General features: G+C 41.0%; 3 protein-coding genes and 1 long non-coding RNA gene across 7 annotated transcripts in view; 2 read left to right on the top strand and 2 right to left on the bottom strand.

Moving 5' to 3' along the window:
• Nucleotides 1-24: 24 nt before the first annotated feature.
• LOC114255694 lies at nucleotides 25-6,775 on the bottom strand. 2 transcript variants are annotated; one of them, XR_004964086.1, is made up of 3 exons: nucleotides 6,328-6,775; nucleotides 5,192-5,846; nucleotides 25-376 (listed from the first exon to the last, which is right to left on the bottom strand). It is a non-coding gene; the product is annotated as an uncharacterized LOC114255694 (long non-coding RNA). The 2 variants fall into 2 exon arrangements; XR_003626889.2 differs by lacking the exon at nucleotides 25-376 and having other exon boundaries at nucleotides 4,847-5,363; nucleotides 5,597-5,846.
• Nucleotides 3,093-8,569, top strand: LOC105830335 (homeobox protein engrailed-1a). The gene is made up of 4 exons (XM_012669595.3): nucleotides 3,093-4,296; nucleotides 4,690-4,848; nucleotides 7,586-7,689; nucleotides 7,782-8,569. The coding sequence occupies exons 1-4, from the start codon at nucleotides 3,891-3,893 to the stop codon at nucleotides 8,079-8,081; spliced, it is 969 nt and encodes a 322-aa protein (XP_012525049.1). The 5' UTR covers nucleotides 3,093-3,890; the 3' UTR covers nucleotides 8,082-8,569.
• A 136-nt stretch (nucleotides 8,570-8,705) lies between these two features.
• Nucleotides 8,706-11,675, bottom strand: LOC105840250. Its single transcript, XM_036289672.1, has 3 exons — nucleotides 11,461-11,675; nucleotides 10,524-11,141; nucleotides 8,706-10,220 (listed from the first exon to the last, which is right to left on the bottom strand). Exons 1-3 carry the CDS (start codon nucleotides 11,648-11,650, stop codon nucleotides 9,781-9,783), a joined length of 1,248 nt encoding a protein of 415 aa, XP_036145565.1. The 5' UTR covers nucleotides 11,651-11,675; the 3' UTR covers nucleotides 8,706-9,780.
• A 2,482-nt stretch (nucleotides 11,676-14,157) lies between these two features.
• LOC105837793 (disintegrin and metalloproteinase domain-containing protein 10) overlaps nucleotides 14,158-17,104 on the top strand; it is a 101,368-nt gene continuing 98,421 nt past the window's right edge. For 2 of the 3 annotated variants that reach the window (XM_028188781.2, XM_028188780.2), the window contains exon 1: nucleotides 14,174-14,295. In XM_028188781.2, coding sequence (XP_028044582.2) covers nucleotides 14,226-14,295 — 70 coding nt within the window. In that variant the 5' untranslated portion in view covers nucleotides 14,174-14,225. Of the gene's footprint in view, nucleotides 14,296-17,104 lie in introns of all 3 variants that reach the window. The other variant, XM_028188779.2, reaches the window with a different exon arrangement.

Here is a 17,104-nt window from a genome sequence, read left to right as displayed (position 1 = left end):
ATCATTACTCATTTTTTCTTCGTATTTCCTGCTAATTATCATTAAAAAATTAAGGTATAAAATAAAACAATGTCATGCCGATATCAAAATTGAAAGACAATATACCCGCATACCTGCAAAAAGCGCGTTGTACATCTGTTTAGATTCATGACTAATCCCTCCGATTGGTGACAGCGCCCACCGATTTAATTCGTAATCCGACACTCATGATTAAATACGTTTATTAAAAACCACTTACAACGCTCTTATGAATGTTTCAAGAGCGGAGGGTCTTTCGGGACGTCCGCCCGGGTCGAGGTGGTAAGACAGGGTAATGGGGCCTTTGTTCCCCTGGGAACGCGCTCACCTGTCTAATATCTCGCGAGAGTGGCTATATCTGTACACACACCAAAAGCGGCCAGTTATACGCCGAGCTTACTGAAAATTAATCGCGCAGTTTCGAAAGAATCCTCGCGTCTCTCGCGTCTCGTCCTACCGACTGAAATAAACGTTTCTCACGCGATTATTAATGGTGTCGTGGCCACGGAACTATTGGTATATCAGACAAAAATATACAGGAAAAATTATATCCAACTTTATACTTTTATTTATTATTTATTAAAATATAATATTTAACGCTTTTTTCCCCCTTAAAAATGATAATTAACGGTATGTAGGAGAAAAGACAGGAAAATGATTTTTTACGAGTGGCTCGGTGAGATTAAAATATTTATAATCTTATCTTCTCTCTCAAGTTTAATATTTTTAAGATACACGATGCATGCTACAAAATACTTTCAGCAGGACACGGATGATGCGGTACTTAATTGCTTGTAGATGCTCGCACTTCCCCTTTTTGCGTGAACGCGACCTGCGGTGCGATTTGTGCACGCGTGAGCTCACCCTCCTTTTCTCAGGTATTTGATTGATCGTTTCAATTACGTGGCGCAGCGTGCATCAAACGTGAGAGTAAACTTCACAGCGAGCAAATGGATCGTTTATTCGAAACATTTACGGATGGACGCCGCCGTGTGGATGGCATACAAAGCAAATAAATTGTAAATAATCGCATATTATCCAAAACGCGTGCCGACGCATCGAACGTGTCGGATGAGAGTTGTCCATCGGATGAATAGAACTCCAGTAATTTTCAGTAATTTTTGACGCGATCTCTTGTTACTGGTGAATTTTTATTTGCTATTTAAATAATTTTTTTTTTTTTTTTTTAGAAAGGTACCTAGAATTATTGTGGAAGATTTGGAAGGGACGTTTAAACGTCCACGCTAGTTTCCAGGAAGTAATGCCCGCGGTCGTAAATTAACGTGTGCGTTGACCATGTCGTTACTTCCTCTCTTCGCACCTAAGACGCGCGCCTTAAGCGCATTTCACTTCATGTATTTAAGATTCAATATTTGTCGCGGTCGCGAGTACGTGTAAAATGTTCAACCCCGTGTGTAATCAGCATACGAAAAAGCGTGTGCAATGCGCGATACAAGTGAACGTGAATTTGCATCTAAGTAGAAAGAACCAGCTCGCAAGCCGCAACAAGGCAAAGGTCTCGTCGATTTGATAATAATATCAAAAAGATTTTTACAAAGTTCAATTGTCCTTTTTATATATTATCTTATCCTAACAGTATTTTACTCTGTAATATAATAATTTTAAACAATGTACGCTTTTTTTATAATAAAAAATCTTCCGCCTTTTTGTTCATAAAATAAAAAGCAATTCTTCAAAGTAGTATAGCCAATTCTCATTCGTATAATTTAACGTTAACATAAACTACTATTGTGATAGCAAAAAGTTTTTTCAATAATAGTTATGTTACCCCCAAATCTAAGCGGAGAATATTGAAAGGTTAATAATGACTGCGTTTTCAGAACACGACACTGCGTGCTGAGGTGTCTAATGTATATGAAAAGAATGATATACGCTCTTCCACAAAGACGAAATAACTCAGACGTGGATCGGGGAGAGGATCGATGACGAGAAGCTGCGCGGTAGAAAGGGCTCACAATCGCCATTGGTCCTTTTAGCCGCGGAAGCGTGGAGCCGAATGGATTTACGGCGCGCAAGGATGAACATTGAGATTGGCACAGGTAGCCCGGAGACTAATGGACGCGCCATTCGCGAAAATGGCCGCCACACCATGCCCGTAAACAGAAATAGCACGATATGTGTTTGTGAAGGGCTATCATCGGCGGCGGAAGTTGAAATCTCGGATCGTGCAAAATATGAGGTTAGTGCTTTCATTTTTATTAGATTTTATTTCAGAAATACTTAATATTCATTTCCCAATTATTGCCAAAAAAAAGAAATTTTTTGTAGATTAAACTATGAAACTCTCAAATATAGATAGATATAATACATTGTTGGCAAATTAATTCAAATTTTCGCGTAAATAAAACTTGCATATTATAATCACAGACTTGTTGCACATTGTCACTATTGAGAAAAAAGTTATATTTATAAAGTACAATCGCCCAGATTTAATAAAGAAATGTTTCTGAAGTATAGTGAGAACCACTGCACGTAGTTCGCTAAACGCGTGAAGAAGTGTTTTGCGGTACTTTTTCATGATGTTCCTCATGTGGCAGAAGCGTTTATCCATTGCTAAACCGTGAACGGGAAAGAGAGAAGCGACCATCGTTTTACCGGCATAAAGTTTCGAGATAGAGGGGTCAAAGAAGGCGGTTGCTGCGCGAGCATCCTGCGCGTTTGGGACCAATCAGAGATCCACCTTTTGATCCCAGATGAGCCCTTTTCCGTTGTAGCAAAGTTCGCTAGTGCGCAAGCCGAATCGTCGAGCTCAAGCACTTTTTTGGAAAGAACCATAAAACGCGTGAATGCCTCGATAAAATAGGAGATTCATCGTATGAATTTACAAAATTATGCTGTATCGATGGTATTGAAAGACGCACAATAGAAATAGTGATACGAAATCAATTTCATTGAAGAAGTAACACGTTTTTCTATATTTCATATAATTAATACATTTTTTATATTTAATATTGAGTAAATATATATAAAATCTATATTCAAAGTGGCTGTAATAAAAAATATATTAGCATCATCTCTTTTATATATAATTTAAATAAAGATCATTGATGAATAATTATTAGTTGATTAATGTAAATCTGAAATCTGTGAAATCTGAAATTGTAATTATACAGATATATTTCTATATTTGTCTAATTTTTAACATGTTTATATGTATATTTGTTGATAAAGGCGTCACTATAGCTACTAACTTGTATTACTGAATATTATTATTTCATGAATCATTCGACTAAGAAAGAAGCAACATTTTACAAATGATACGATGAAACTTGAAAGCCATTAGTTCTAAAATAGGAAATCTCAGCTATAAATCGCCGCGATCCCTACTCCGATCAGAGATACGTGGGGGGGTTTCCGAGGTGCGAGATATTCTTCCAACCTTACGGGATGACCTTCCCGTAGGAAGCTGGTGGGGATGCTGGGAGGTCCTTCTCTGGACCACAGACACGTGCCACTTGTCATACTTTCGGAAGTACTTGCTTTCGGACGGTTCGAAGGAGATTAGTACGAGATCAGGCGTGATCGATCAAGAAATGTGTGTTGAACCACTTACAAGTTGACTCGCAGATAATATATTCTTTGCTATATAAAATATTCCATCGATTGAAAAGTAGAAAATCATTTGATTTCGATATGTGGTGATAAACAATGGTTCGACAGATTATAGCTAAGTCAAAAAACACCAATTGATTTACGTTAACAATTGTGAAATCTAAAGAAGAAAGACACGTGAAAGAATCACCGGAATTACTTCAGTTCTCATCAAATATAAAGTGCGTGAATTTAAATTATTGCTGGAACGTATGCCATCGTCTGAATGAGATCAGGATCGTCGATTGTAGCCGAGATCGATGATTTTTCACAAGATGGAACTCTATCAAAACCGCGAGAAAATGAACGATACCGTTTATGATCTTCGTCGGACACGATCACTTCCATGTGAGAACGAAGCCTTTTCAAGCAACATCGAAAGAGGCTGCATATCACCGACCGTTAATAGAGAGTCCCTCGAGTATGCATCCGATTCCAGCTGCGAGGGTTACAGGGAATTTCAGAAACAACAAACCGAGAGAAGAAATTCATCCCCGATTGCAGCGTCCAGTGCTTTCACTATCGACAGCATCCTTGGGAGAAGTGAAAAAAGAGAAATGTCGAGAATAAACAATACCGGTGATAAAGAGGAAGAGCAAGACGACACAGAAGACAGGATAGAGGGACACTTTGTCAAGCCAACCGCGATACCAGCTACTCGTTCTGGTATGTAAAACAACATACAAAAAAGTTTTAAAAAACTAGATTATTATACTTATATTCAAAAAATTTGTTGAATTTTTATATAAGAAATAATAAAAAAGTTAAAAGAATAATATAATTAAAATGTCAACCAAGAATACTCAATGTTTCTAAATTTCTATTCAAAATTTCAGAGTTAAAAAATTAAAAAATAATAATAAAATATATCCGCGAATTCATAGGCAGTAGGACGAATATATAAGCAGTTACATATATGTAAATTAGATATATATTGTCTAAAAATATTGACGATAAAGAACTTTACAACCTGATAGCTATCAAGCTTACAACTTTAAATACACAAGAAAGAATTTTACGATTTAATAAATATGATTATATATTAATACGATTCAATAGATATAGAAGGGAGCTTGTATACTCATGCGGGATTGCCGTATTCCGAAAGTGCACTACCCGATCCCTCAGCATATTCTGCAACATCACTTGCATCAGCCTCATTACTATATAGTAGTTGGTTTGCTCAAACAAAGCCTGGACAGCTGTTTGGTTTACAAGGTAAGCGGATCTTTACAATCTGATTTAGCATCTACAAAAGTTTATCAAATCTTCACAATCTTTGTTTTAGAATTTAAGTCTAGTATAATTTATCTAAAAAAAATTCAACACGTTGAAGAATAAATATAAAATCTACTATGTCAAATCTGTCTTTGCCTTAATCGATTTTTGAAAACATAGTTAATTACAAAGGTGTACAATGTGCACGCTATTCATGCATAGGCGCTCAAGGAAAATCTAGGCGGTGCTAGAAACCTTTTTCTTCGTGTCTGAGATACTAACGCTCTGTCGGAGAATCGCGACGACAAAGGACTCTAATTATTATCCACTCGTAATAACTTACCACCGTAATTCTATTTTCGCGAACAATGCCGGGAGAGGTGTAAGATGGGCACCCTCTTTCTCGGCCTCGACGAATATTGGATATTATACGAGGCGCCTGCGATAACGCTTTTCGACACGCGAGGCACACATCAGTGGCCCAGTTGTTGCATCCCCCTGTTTTTGGCGTGTTACTGGCGAAATATTAAATACTTAGCCATGTAAAAATCGCACGTTAATCAAATCTTGTATTCTACTTTTTTCTGGCGCTCAATTCTACGCAAAATTTTAGCACTTTGTCATTCTACTGAAAATTTCTTGTAATTCTTACCATTCTCTTTTGAGTGTCAATTTACTTATTGTAATACATGGAAATATTTCAGATTTGCCGTTTTATATTAAATGATAAAATTGTTATACGACTTACATGGCAATTTTTAGTAGAAATTCCAAATGTTTTGGGATAAGATTAAATCCGCCATTGCGTTGTTTCTCCCTTTCCGGCTACTATCCGCCATACTGTTAGAAGCCCATTTATCAGCACCGTTGGTCTAACTATCTTCCACGAAGGTGTTAAATGTCTCTGTACACTCGTAAATCTTGATCCCGCCGGTTCTTCTTCTTCTTCGTCACCGTGCGTATTCTCTTTTCTGGTCATCACAGCAGTCTTTCAATTTCTGAGAACACAATCATCTCTGTCTATTTTATATATATTTGGATTTTTATATATTTTAATTTATATTGTATAACAAAACAACTAAAATTTTACTTATTGAATTTAATTTTATCGTATTTAATAACCGTGTTGCACATATTTTCTACTGTTTAAAAAATGTTAGATAAGCAGGTATATATTATGCTGTTATATAAAGAAACGCTCCTTGAACATTATTTGCACAGCACACATCACACTATTAAATTTCCTATTGAGCATATAAAGAACTACGTGTATTAAAACATTTAAAGTCTATGAAATCTGCTGTAAAAATTTTAAATTTGCATAATAGTTAACGTAACGTTACGAATTAAATGAATACTGTAGATAATGAATTGAAAAAGAACTCCAAAGCTTAACTTGAGGTTAAAAAACATTGAGATATTTTTGAATTGTGCTTTAAATTCTTTTACTAAAGATTAATGTAATTTATATAAAATTACCTAAGATAAATTTTTTGCAGAGATGTCGCACTTCAAACCGGTAAAAACTGTTCTTCGTAATAAAAACCTAACTGTTCTCCGTAGTTGTAGACTATGTGCTGGAAGGGTCCTGTAAAAACGTAAAGGTCTTGTACAAATACGCGACATCTATTTGTTGACTTGTCGTGTAAGGGCCGCCCGGCTAACTGGTGATTAAACATGAGGAAAAGAGCAAAAAAGTATCTTTCTATGTGAAAACATCGCGATCTTGGGAATATTCTGTCACGCGTTTGTGCTATTTTCAGACTTTGAAATTGTCAATGAGAAAAAAGATGATTCCGTTACACTTATAATTTATGAACAGATTTCATACAATACATTCTCATGTAGAGAAGAGAGTGTAACGTTTCTAAATTAATTATATATTTTTTTAATACCTGTAATACATATATAAATTGTGTCTCAGAAATAAAAATATAATATATGATAAAATTACGATTACGATTTAATTATAAAAGTATCCTAAAATAAATAATAGTGAAAATAATTATTCGGGCTTTTTTCTAAGTTTTAGTCAAATGATATTTTTACATTTTATTTTGAAAGATTAAATAATTTTTGTGTGAAATACTGTTAAATTTTAAAAAATAAAGTAAGAAAGAATCATATATCTGTTCAGTACACATATAATAGTACTAAAATAGCTGTTATCGTTTCTTTGAAATGTTACATTGCGTTGTGATATTTATGTTTAAGACAAATTATTCGCGGATATTTGCCAACGTGTTAACAATTGCCCTATTATTTTAACGTATCTAATTACGATATAATGTCTCATATCTGCTTTTCAAAGGAAATGTGTAGTACTTCTTTGCACTATGATGATAATCGCATCCAAACGTTCTCCGTCATAAACTGTTTGCATAGCTCGTTACCGCTTCACCTCGATGGTGTTGACTGTAGGATGTCACACATTCCGCAAACAGTCCTACACGTCTCAGAGATGTTCGATGATCCTAGACGGGGACTCGACGGGTGGTGCCTCGAAATCGTAAGGTGATAATTGAGCCCGAGCTGGCAAAGTTAGCCGTGCAATTAAGACGCGCGATTAGAATATTAAATTTTCATTATCACGACGATAAATCTCCGAAAATGCAAGAAACTGTCAAAGAACTCGAGAATCTATCACGCAATTAGCAACGACTACGTATTACAGCTGATATTGCCGCAACATTTCCTAATCAGTGCGACGAGGTGAGGACTGATTATTTTTTTGCAGCACCCAAACCGAGTGGCAGGAGGTCGAGAAAACCGGGTATCGATCGGAAACCGCGTCAAGCTTACAGTGCAAAGCAACTAGAAAGACTTGAGGCAGAGTTTAAGGTACAATTCGCGGTTCTCCGTCAGGTTGTTCCTACAGCCAACCCCGTTCAACATTGTAATCTTATTCCATACATTTCTTTTTATCCTCGTAGATCGACAAGTATCTCAGCGTGAGCAAGCGGATGGAGCTGTCCAAGTGCTTGAATCTCACTGAGGTGCAGATCAAGACGTGGTTTCAAAATCGCCGCACGAAGTGGAAGAAGCAGCTCACGTCCAGGCTGAAGATCGCGCAAAGGCAGGGATTGTTTCCACCGACGTATTTCCCGACCACCCAGTATCCTCTTCTTCCATACTACGCGGCGCCTTTGATGTTCGGCGCCCCTTTGTCGGATGACGCGAATTCTAGTTTGCCGACCCGACCCGCCGCCGTATCGTCTTCAGATACGGTCTGACTCAGTACAGACTCCAACTACTTGGTCGATCGTCGGCCGAACGACCGCGAAGTGCAATAAGACCTTCCGTTGGCCATTGCGAAGTCCTCGGTGTTGCATTTTTCTTTTCTTCTTCTTTTTTGTGCTACTTTGTACAGATATGTTTACTCGAAATTACCGTTGGCATAATTGTAAAAAATCTATGTCAACATAAAAGTTTGCGAAACCATCTTTTTCAATTATAATGTATCTTTTTATGGGAATATTGGCAAACAATTTTTTATACAGATGTGATATGTTTTTAATTTGCTCGTGACTTTCTACGTATCTAGCGATAGTGAAATAACATCTTATTCAGAGAAACAGTAACAATCGCATAAACGACTTCTTCAAATTGTCAACTGTTTCCTGGACCGATTATTTTTCTTGTATATAAGTGCGATAACTGGTGAATTGATGTAACACCTTACGGGGATCGTATGAAAAATAGATGACTGAATTTACTCGTATGTATGTCACGTTTTTTCAATAACTTGAACAGGATTGCTCGAATAATATTTACATATAGGAGATGTAGTAATTATATTATGTACGATGTGTCATTTAGATTGAGCTTAGTTTATATGAAACATAGAATGCGGGAAATGTGTGAAAGACGAGCTAGCTCTGAATTTATTTGCGACTTTACACGTTTTCGGCGAGACAAAAATTCCATCCAGCCGGCAGTCATGTGCAAGTGACGTGGAAGTGACATAAACGGTCATAAGAAAATATGTAGGAGACACATGAAAATAATATGGAAAGGATATGGGGATGACATTGATACAGACGGAGGACGCCTGATGTCTCACACTTTTTCTCTTCCGAGCGACCGTCGAGAGAAGCTCTCGTAGAAACTTATGTCTCGTGGCACAAAGAAGTTGTTTAATTGAATGGCTTAAGTTGTGGCAGAAAGAAAAAAAAAGGAATCCTGCCCTTACCTTCTTTAATAAAGAGCGAGATAAAAAGGGAACTTCTTATCGTTCGTCCAGATGCAGGAATAGATAAGAAGATTTTGTGCTCGATGAAATAATTATGTGTTATACGTAAGACTCCGATTCGAACCGTTGTACATAATTTAACGTCTTCCGCTTACACGCGCGTAAATGGAACAAAGCTTACGCGGCAGAGGATATAATTTATCGACGAGGGAGATACGGGCCAAACCACAGCATTTACATGTGTTATCGAAACGATTCGTATGCAACGTGCAGTTCAAATATACACTCGAGTTAGAGTCGCGCATTTCTATGTAACGTTCATGGGAGGCCCGGCGCAATGTAACTTAAAAATGAAAGAGCCATATCCTGAATTATCGAACGCGCAAGAGCAAAAACAGAGAAAAGTAAAATAGTATCGAGAGAAGAGCGCGTCTGCGAATAAGTAGTTCCGCTGTTGCGTCAATAAATTATATTTTATCGCGGGAGAGAAAGAGAGAGAGAGAGAGAGAGACTTCTTCCTCTCTGATGGAGTAAAACTTTCTTTCGCTTAAATCTCGCGCGAGGACAAGGGAGCAAAGTTCCGCTGATAAAAAAATGCAGGAGTAATTACAACGTGGAAACTCGAAGATGAAGTGATATAATGGGAACTTAATGGCCCGCGATGCATACAATCATTCCTCCCGCCGACCGATCAAACGTTAATTAGTCCGGGGTGAGCTTCCGCAAAATTCGCGGCGATGTCAGGCGGCGTTTTTCTCCCTGCAGCACCGCTCGCGTTTTTCCGCATTATCGCGCCTGACGGCCGACTTATCAGTCTCGCAGGCGGCGTGCCGTCCCGCTGGACACTTCGTCCGCGTCAACCCCGGGAACGCGAGGAACTTCTTGCGCTTTTTCACGCGCGGCCCCGTTTCTTCCTCGCGCGGCACCGCCGTCGTGCCGGGACACCACATTGTCCCGGTCTCCCGCGTCTTCACTTTGACGGACGACTGCACGGTGCGCACCAGCAACACCGGGCTGCAGCTCTTATCCAACGTTGGGCGGAACGTCTCCGGGTAAAATTTATGAGGCGAAACTTGGACACCCTTGTCGGACTGCTCCGGCCTGGGGATGGTGGCTGCGGTCGCGATCGCCAGCGTGTTCTGGGCGCACAAGTAACAGCAGCTCTTCGCGAAGTCGGTGACGATCGATGGTGGTGGCGGTGGCGGTGGCGGTGGCGGTGGCGGTGGCGGTGGCGATGGCGATGGCGATGGCGATGGCGATGGCGATGGCGATGGCGATGGCGATGGCGATGGCGATGGCGATGGCGATGGCGATGGCGATGGCGATGGCGATGGCGATGGCGATGGCGATGGCGATGGCGGTGGCGGTGGCGGTGGCGGTGGCGATGGCGATGACGATGGCGGTGGCGGTGGCGGTGGCGATGACGATGGCGGTGGCGGTGGCGGTGGCGGTGGCGATGGCGATGGCGGTGGCGGTGGCGGTGGCGGTGCTGGTGGCTTCACGGGGACACGATCGTCGACGACGTCGAGGTCATCGTCGCGCGCTATCAGATAGGAGTCCACGGGATGCAGAGCGTGCTCCTCGCGCTTACGTCTTTCTCTCCTCTCCCGTTTCTCCTCCTTCCTTCTCTCTTCCCTCGCCCTTTTCCTCCTCTCCCTTTGTTCCTCCCTGATGTCCTCGGAGACGTCCTCATCGGCGACCTCCTCCACCGCCGGCTCGTCTTGTTTATGTCTTCTCTCCCTAGATTTCTTTGGGGCATCTCGATAGCTTATCGATTCTAGATATGGCGCGGTTGATGGACCGGCGACTACCACGGCATCGTCGGGCCGCAGGCATTCTTTACTTCGCGCCTTTATTCGCTCGAGGAGTCGTCTCGGCTTCCTCGAAACGCGTCTGGAGTATCTCTTCTTCGCGCGGCACAATCTCAGACAAAACAGACGCAGCTCGATGCAACAGGACTTCTTCGACCGGCGTAACGAATCGATGTCGCGCGTATCAACACCTTTATGATTTTGCTCCGTTTTCTCGTGATTTCTCGTTACGTCTCGTCGACCTTCCTCCATAATGTTGACATGCCGTCCATGGCGAATAGTCTGCCGATCTGTGAATGCAGTTCAAGAATTAACGATAATAATTACACAAACACACTGCGAGAGAGAATGACGATTATACCGTGAAATTCTTGGGAGTTAATTTAGCTGTCCAGTTAAATCGTTCATCCCGTTTTTACGTCCCGACGCGCGTATATTATAGTACCGCTTTGATGTATTAAACTCGGGTGTATTTCGGACGTTAACGACGAAAAAGAGAAACGATACCCGCATCACGGAGAATTGAAAACGGTAACGAAGTAGGTGCGCGTCGGGGAAATGGAGTTATTTTTCAGGTTGATTCAAAGAGTTGAATATAACGTTGCTTACCGTTGGGTCCATACGTTGAGGGATACGCGGCGTTTTGCGATAAATGCGCCTCGTATTCCGTTTGTGCATTTTTCGAGGCAGATATTTGTTCCTTGGGACGTCGTGATGAATGATCGGCGTATCGAGCAACGTGCCCGGATCGATTCGCACTTACGAATTCATCCGAATTCACTGTCGGACGCATCTTCATCCAAGCGGACTTTTTTAGATTCCATTCGTTGAGGATTTAAAGAATTAGCGAGTAAATAGGTGGCCTCGACGTATAAATTATTATCGCTGCCAGGTCGCATTTAATAAATGATTTTCTCGGAACGCTGGAAACCTTTGGAGAAAGATTTAAAAAAATACAGCACAGATAAATATTCGAGTCTATTGACTTTCCTTTAACTCGACATTATTAACTCTCAAGTTAATTTAATTTTTGAGACACAATTAGAAAATAAGGTTACAGTTCGTTAAGGTTAATGTATTATACTTTTTCATAAAAAAACGAATGAGATAACACTAATGAATATTGAATGTAATTTTATTCCACATCTCGAGTTTTTGCTCCTTTACCGGCAAAAAAATGAAATTGACGTAGTCTCATCGCACTTTATCATATTGAAATGTCTTATTCATTATTAAAATTTTGAATCTAACTGTCAATTACTTCATTCATTGCTAGGAACTTTGCCGCGAGGCGCGAGAGAGCAGAACTTTTTATATGTACCGAAGGAACACGAGCTAATTCGTTAATAAAATATTTCACTTAAATATAAGTATCGTTTTCTGCAGCAGTAAAATAATTTTCTTATTCGTTTCACACATCACGTAATAAATTCTTCGAAATTCAGTTCAACGTTTAAACGCCCAAATGTGTGTAAAATCACATTTGCTCTTTATCGCGTCAGATATTCGCGACATTTATCATGTATTGGTCGTTTGATGTCTATTTCTAGTACTTGTATCAGTACAGATTAACTTTCAATCTCCACTAAACCGTTATCTCTCTTCCATAATTATTTTCAGCTTTGTTTTTCCAGTTCTAAAAATTTGAAAAGGTTAACACAGACCAGACGGAGATTAAAGTTAACCCACGTCGATAGAAATGCACATTAGTCGTGGAACGTTGTATCATGGTTATTATCACTCCTCGCTACACACGTAAATAAACATCGCGCGAGTGAGCGGGAGGTGGGAGCGGGTCCCAACGAGCGAGACACGCCGAACGAGTGAAGCGAGCAGACGCGGCGACGCCATGTGTGCCTGTGTGGAGCGTCGCGAGCGGCCGCGCGGACTGCGCATGACCACGGTGACGTCACGCAATGGCGGCCGCGGCTAGCGGTAACCGTCGCCACCTCACGGTGCAGTTGCTCAACTCGGGCGCCTGGAGACAGTCGGGCACACGATCCGTACCGCGCACGCACGTTGCAGCTTGCAGCTGGTCGTCGCCGTGCCAGGGGAGACCGAAGGTGGCAGAACTGTGTGTCAGTGACGACGACGGTTGCGGCTGTTCGCTCGCGCGCGCACGACTCTCCCTCCCCCGTTTCTCCTCACTGTTCCCCGTGCGTGCGCGTGTGCGTGCGTGTGTGCGTGTGTTGCGTGTGTACGTGCGCGCGTGTCTCGTCGCCGCTGCGATGCGTTGGTTAAATATCGAGTGGCCGCCGCTGTCGTCGACGTCGGGCCGTGCGTGAGGAAGCGCGAGCGAGCTGGCAGCAGCCAGGCAGCGGGGGTCTCCGTCATCAGCTGTTCGTCGCGAGAGCGAGGAGCACGGGCGCCTCGTCATCGGCGCGGAACGCCGCGCGCGAGGTCACAGGGGAAAGCGAGGAGGAGGACGCGGCGAGGAGACGCGGTGGAGACCGAGGCGGAGCAACGAGCGCGAGGCGCGACGCGCGTCTAGTTAGTCGCGGAAGTCGGTCTACGAGGGGCGGACCGAAGGGGCACACTTGGTGCGTACGTCGTGGTGTGTCGTGCGTGCGTGCGGGCGTGCGTGCGTGCGTCGGGCGGCACACAGGGTCGTGCGGTGTGTCAGCGTGCGAGGCGCGATCCCCGACGGGAAAATAATGGCGTAGACCTCGAGCCGTGCTCCGGAAACGAGAGAGAGAGAGAGAGAGAGAGAGAGAGAGAGAGAGTGTGTGAGTCGCGCACACGGGTGGCGAACGAGGGAGAGGAGGAGGAGGAGGAAAGAGAGACAGCGGTCGACGAGGGAAGAAGAAGAGAGAAAGAGAGAGAGAGAAGGAGACGCGCGGCGCGCGTTCACATTCGTCCGTGTCGCGGCGGTGGCCGTGTCGAGAGCGCAACGCCGATCGCCCGCGTCTCGTCCTCGCAGCGCGCGCGCGCGCGCGTCCTCCTCGCCCACGTAGATTGTTGCCGCGAGCGAGCGGGCGAGCGAAGCGGAGCCGAGCGGAGCGAAGCGTGGAATAACTCGTCGTCGTTGCCGTGGTAATCGAGACGAGTCGTCGTCGTCGTCGTCGTCGACGTCAGTGGTGTGGTGCAGTGCTGCTGGAGAGCGAGAGGGAAAACAAATGTGAGATAGAAAGAGATAGATAGATAGTGCGGATAGCGCGTCGTTTTTCGCCCTCGTCCGCGGCCGACCCCCTGTTGCTGGCGACGATCGAGAGAGAGAGAGAGAGAGAGAGAGAGAGAGGGAGAGAAAAAGAGGAGTCGAGACTCTCTCGTTTTGTTTGTGTGCTCTTGCCGTCCGCGCGAGCGAGAGGAGGCGGCGCAACGAGGCCGACGCCAGGTATTCGAGGCCCGACTGCACCGGGGAATATTGTATTACGATGATCAGTGACACGTGCGGATATGTTTACTTCCTGCTGCTGCTGCTGCTGGTCCCGTACATCGAGAGCGGTGAGTGATGTCTTTGCGTTTTTATTCAAAAAATTTTTTTACCGTTACGATTATTTCGTGGATACGCACGCACGTACACGCACGTACACACCGTCCGTCGGTGTTCTCGCGCAGGACGCGACCTGTCGGTGCGTACGTGCGTGCGTGCCGCGTCTCTCTCTCTTTGCGTGAATCATCATCCTTTCACGAGCAGCCCGCTTGTCGCGGCGCGCGTTCTTCCGAGCGAGAGATAGCGTGCGGCCGCGGCCGAGGGAGCTGCACGCGACACGTCCCGAGATCACGGCCGTTGGATTTTGCTTTCCTCGATCACGATGTATCCGTGAGAACAGAATCGGAGCCACGTTGGAGTAACGTCGCTCTTTGATTCTCTCTAGCTGCAGTTTTAATTTACTAGCGATACAATTTATCGATATTGAATCGAGATTTGAATCTGTATGATCTAAAAATTTACAATCTAAAAGTTCGGATATGAATCACAATTATTGACAGTGTTATGAAACAAGAGTTTCAAATGACTTTATTTTTTACATAATTAATATTATTATTTTTTACAATACAGAAATCTTTTATTATCTATGCATTTTATTATCTTGTTGTTTTGTAATGTTTTCACAATTTAACTCGGTATTGAAAAACTTTGATTTGCACATTTTCATTATTTATAAACGAGTGTCGTTGCAAGTGCATCTAATTCATTCGTCTTTTGTCTGAAATTAACCTTCGCTTATCTTTCCCATACGTCGTCTAAATTTGCGATGGATTTTATTGCCTCTAGAATTACATTCAGTTCTGATACATGTCAAATTAATATTCATTTCTATCAAATAATTTTAACTTTGATTTAAATTATTTTTTTATATTCTCTCTTTTATATTCTTTTTCTTTCTCTTTCTCTCTCTCTCATAACTAGAAGAATATAAAAGATAAATTAAACTGAAGATAAAAGTTAATGTACCTCGGTAGAAATGAACATAATTCAGAAATAATCGAGTCAAATATCGTAAAATGTTTATTCCACAGTCTACCGTTATAACGGACTTTACTGTATAGCTTCTTTTATTAAATGCAAAGAAGCTGCAAAGCGCGCCTTAAAAAGCAGCATAAAGTTCTTAAAATTTTTCTGTTTTAAATTTGATTAACGCTCTCATGCAAATGGGCAATAATTATTTACCATGATAACGCATTTTTGAAACATATCTATGTATAATAAATATTAAAAATACGCAATCATGCGATAAATCGCACAAACAAATTTCCAAAACTGAATGAAGAGCATATATGGTATGGAAATATTACAAAAGAATATTCGGCTGGTTCGATATTTATATATATATAGTTTTTATATAATTGACTCAAAACTCAACTCGGTCTCTCTATTGTTATATCGAATCGATGATAACACAGCGAAAATTTACCCATTCCCTTTTTAAAGTCAGTGCATATACGTGTGTATACTGTTTTTACCTTGTTTAAACTTGGACACAGATAATAAATGCATTTTACAGTGCAATAACATTAATGTTGCTCACGCGACGGTTACTAGTAAATGTTTTTTTGTTCAGATGTAACCTCGTACAATTATTTATTTCTCTCATACATTTTTCGTTATAATGTATTCCATCTATACAAAAAGCCAGTTCTGTGGGTCTTCCCTTTGAACGTTCTACACACTAGAAAAGAAATATGATGCACCGGGTCGTTATTTTCATCCCGGAATGTCGAGTACGTGAAGAAATGCTACAGAATATGATCCTAAAGTGAGTCACAAACGAAAAACGTGAATCATCGTCGTAATCAGATACTTTCTAATAACTTCTGGTTTCTAATAGGTTCACAGACATCGCTATGCGTCATCTTATTGTCTGATTTTAACGTTTGATACTCATAATAATTTTTACATGGTCAACTCCTCTTATTGTTTTACACAGAATTAATATTAAGTGTTAAATATAAATTTTTATTTGCTTATTACGTTGTCTTTGATAATGTTCAATTAAAATTCTGTTTAATTAAAAAGCATGTTTATTTTGGAAGTTTTAAACGTGTGATTTTAATCATGAAAAATTATAATATAATGTGAAGATGTACTATGTGTTTTAAAGTACATTCTTTAAATTATCAAAAATTGCATAGATTGTTTTATTATTACGTTTGAATATTGCGCAAAAATAATTTTCTTGTTGATTTAAAAGTTATTTAATTTTTGGTTGCTTTTGATTCTTATTTTTACTCTTAAAAGTATGTTTTATAATATTTATTTGAAATTTAATGAGGAATTAATATTATGATTTAAATCAAAAACCTTTTTACGTATATTAATAAAATTCTAATAAATATTTGTATAATAAAGCTTATTTGGATGGACTTTCTCGTTTAAAAATTACAACTAAAATTGCAATAAAATAAAATTATTTTTGCTGCATAAATTATTATAAGCTAAATTTTTTATTGCTTTTTGTTCGCAACTGGGCTAAAATTCGAATATTTACTCTTTACTAGATACTAAAATTTTTCGTCGTTGAATAGCAAAAAAACATCATTGTAAGGAGCTTTCAGTGTTTAAATTTCGATAACTTTTAGCTGATGTGTATGTTAGGTATTGTGTAGAGCCAAAACACCTTTAAATTGTAAAACGCGCGGAAGACTGCATTTATTTCTGGAAAGGGAATCGAAGCATCTGCTCCGTCTTGTCCCTCTTGAGTTTTTCCGCACTGAGACGGAGAAAATTAACCCTTCACGTCAGAACCTCCTGACGTAGAGTTTCGTGAAATGAACGATCGTACGAAACAGCGAGAGAGAATAATCCGAA

This window comes from Monomorium pharaonis, chromosome 7 (assembly GCF_013373865.1).
Source record: "Monomorium pharaonis isolate MP-MQ-018 chromosome 7, ASM1337386v2, whole genome shotgun sequence".
Lineage (NCBI taxonomy): Eukaryota > Metazoa > Arthropoda > Insecta > Hymenoptera > Formicidae > Monomorium > Monomorium pharaonis.
The sequence above is the reverse complement of the archived record's forward strand: the minus strand, read 5'-3'. Positions and strand labels throughout refer to the sequence as shown.

Coding starts and splice junctions, on each gene's coding strand:
- LOC105830335 (XM_012669595.3), top strand. CDS start 3,891: ATGATTTTTCACAAGATGGAACTCTATCAAAACCGCGAGAAAATGAAC. Junction 4,849..7,585: donor ACAGCTGTTTGGTTTACAAG/GTAAGCGGATCT, acceptor ATTTTTTTGCAG/CACCCAAACCGAGTGGCAGG. Junction 7,690..7,781: donor GACTTGAGGCAGAGTTTAAG/GTACAATTCGCG, acceptor TTATCCTCGTAG/ATCGACAAGTATCTCAGCGT.
- LOC105840250 (XM_036289672.1), bottom strand. CDS start 11,650: ATGAAGATGCGTCCGACAGTGAATTCGGATGAATTCGTAAGTGCGAAT. Junction 11,142..11,460: donor CTCAACGTATGGACCCAACG/GTAAGCAACGTT, acceptor CTGCATTCACAG/ATCGGCAGACTATTCGCCAT. Junction 10,221..10,523: donor CGTGAAGCCACCAGCACCGC/CACCGCCACCGC, acceptor CACCATCGATCG/TCACCGACTTCGCGAAGAGC.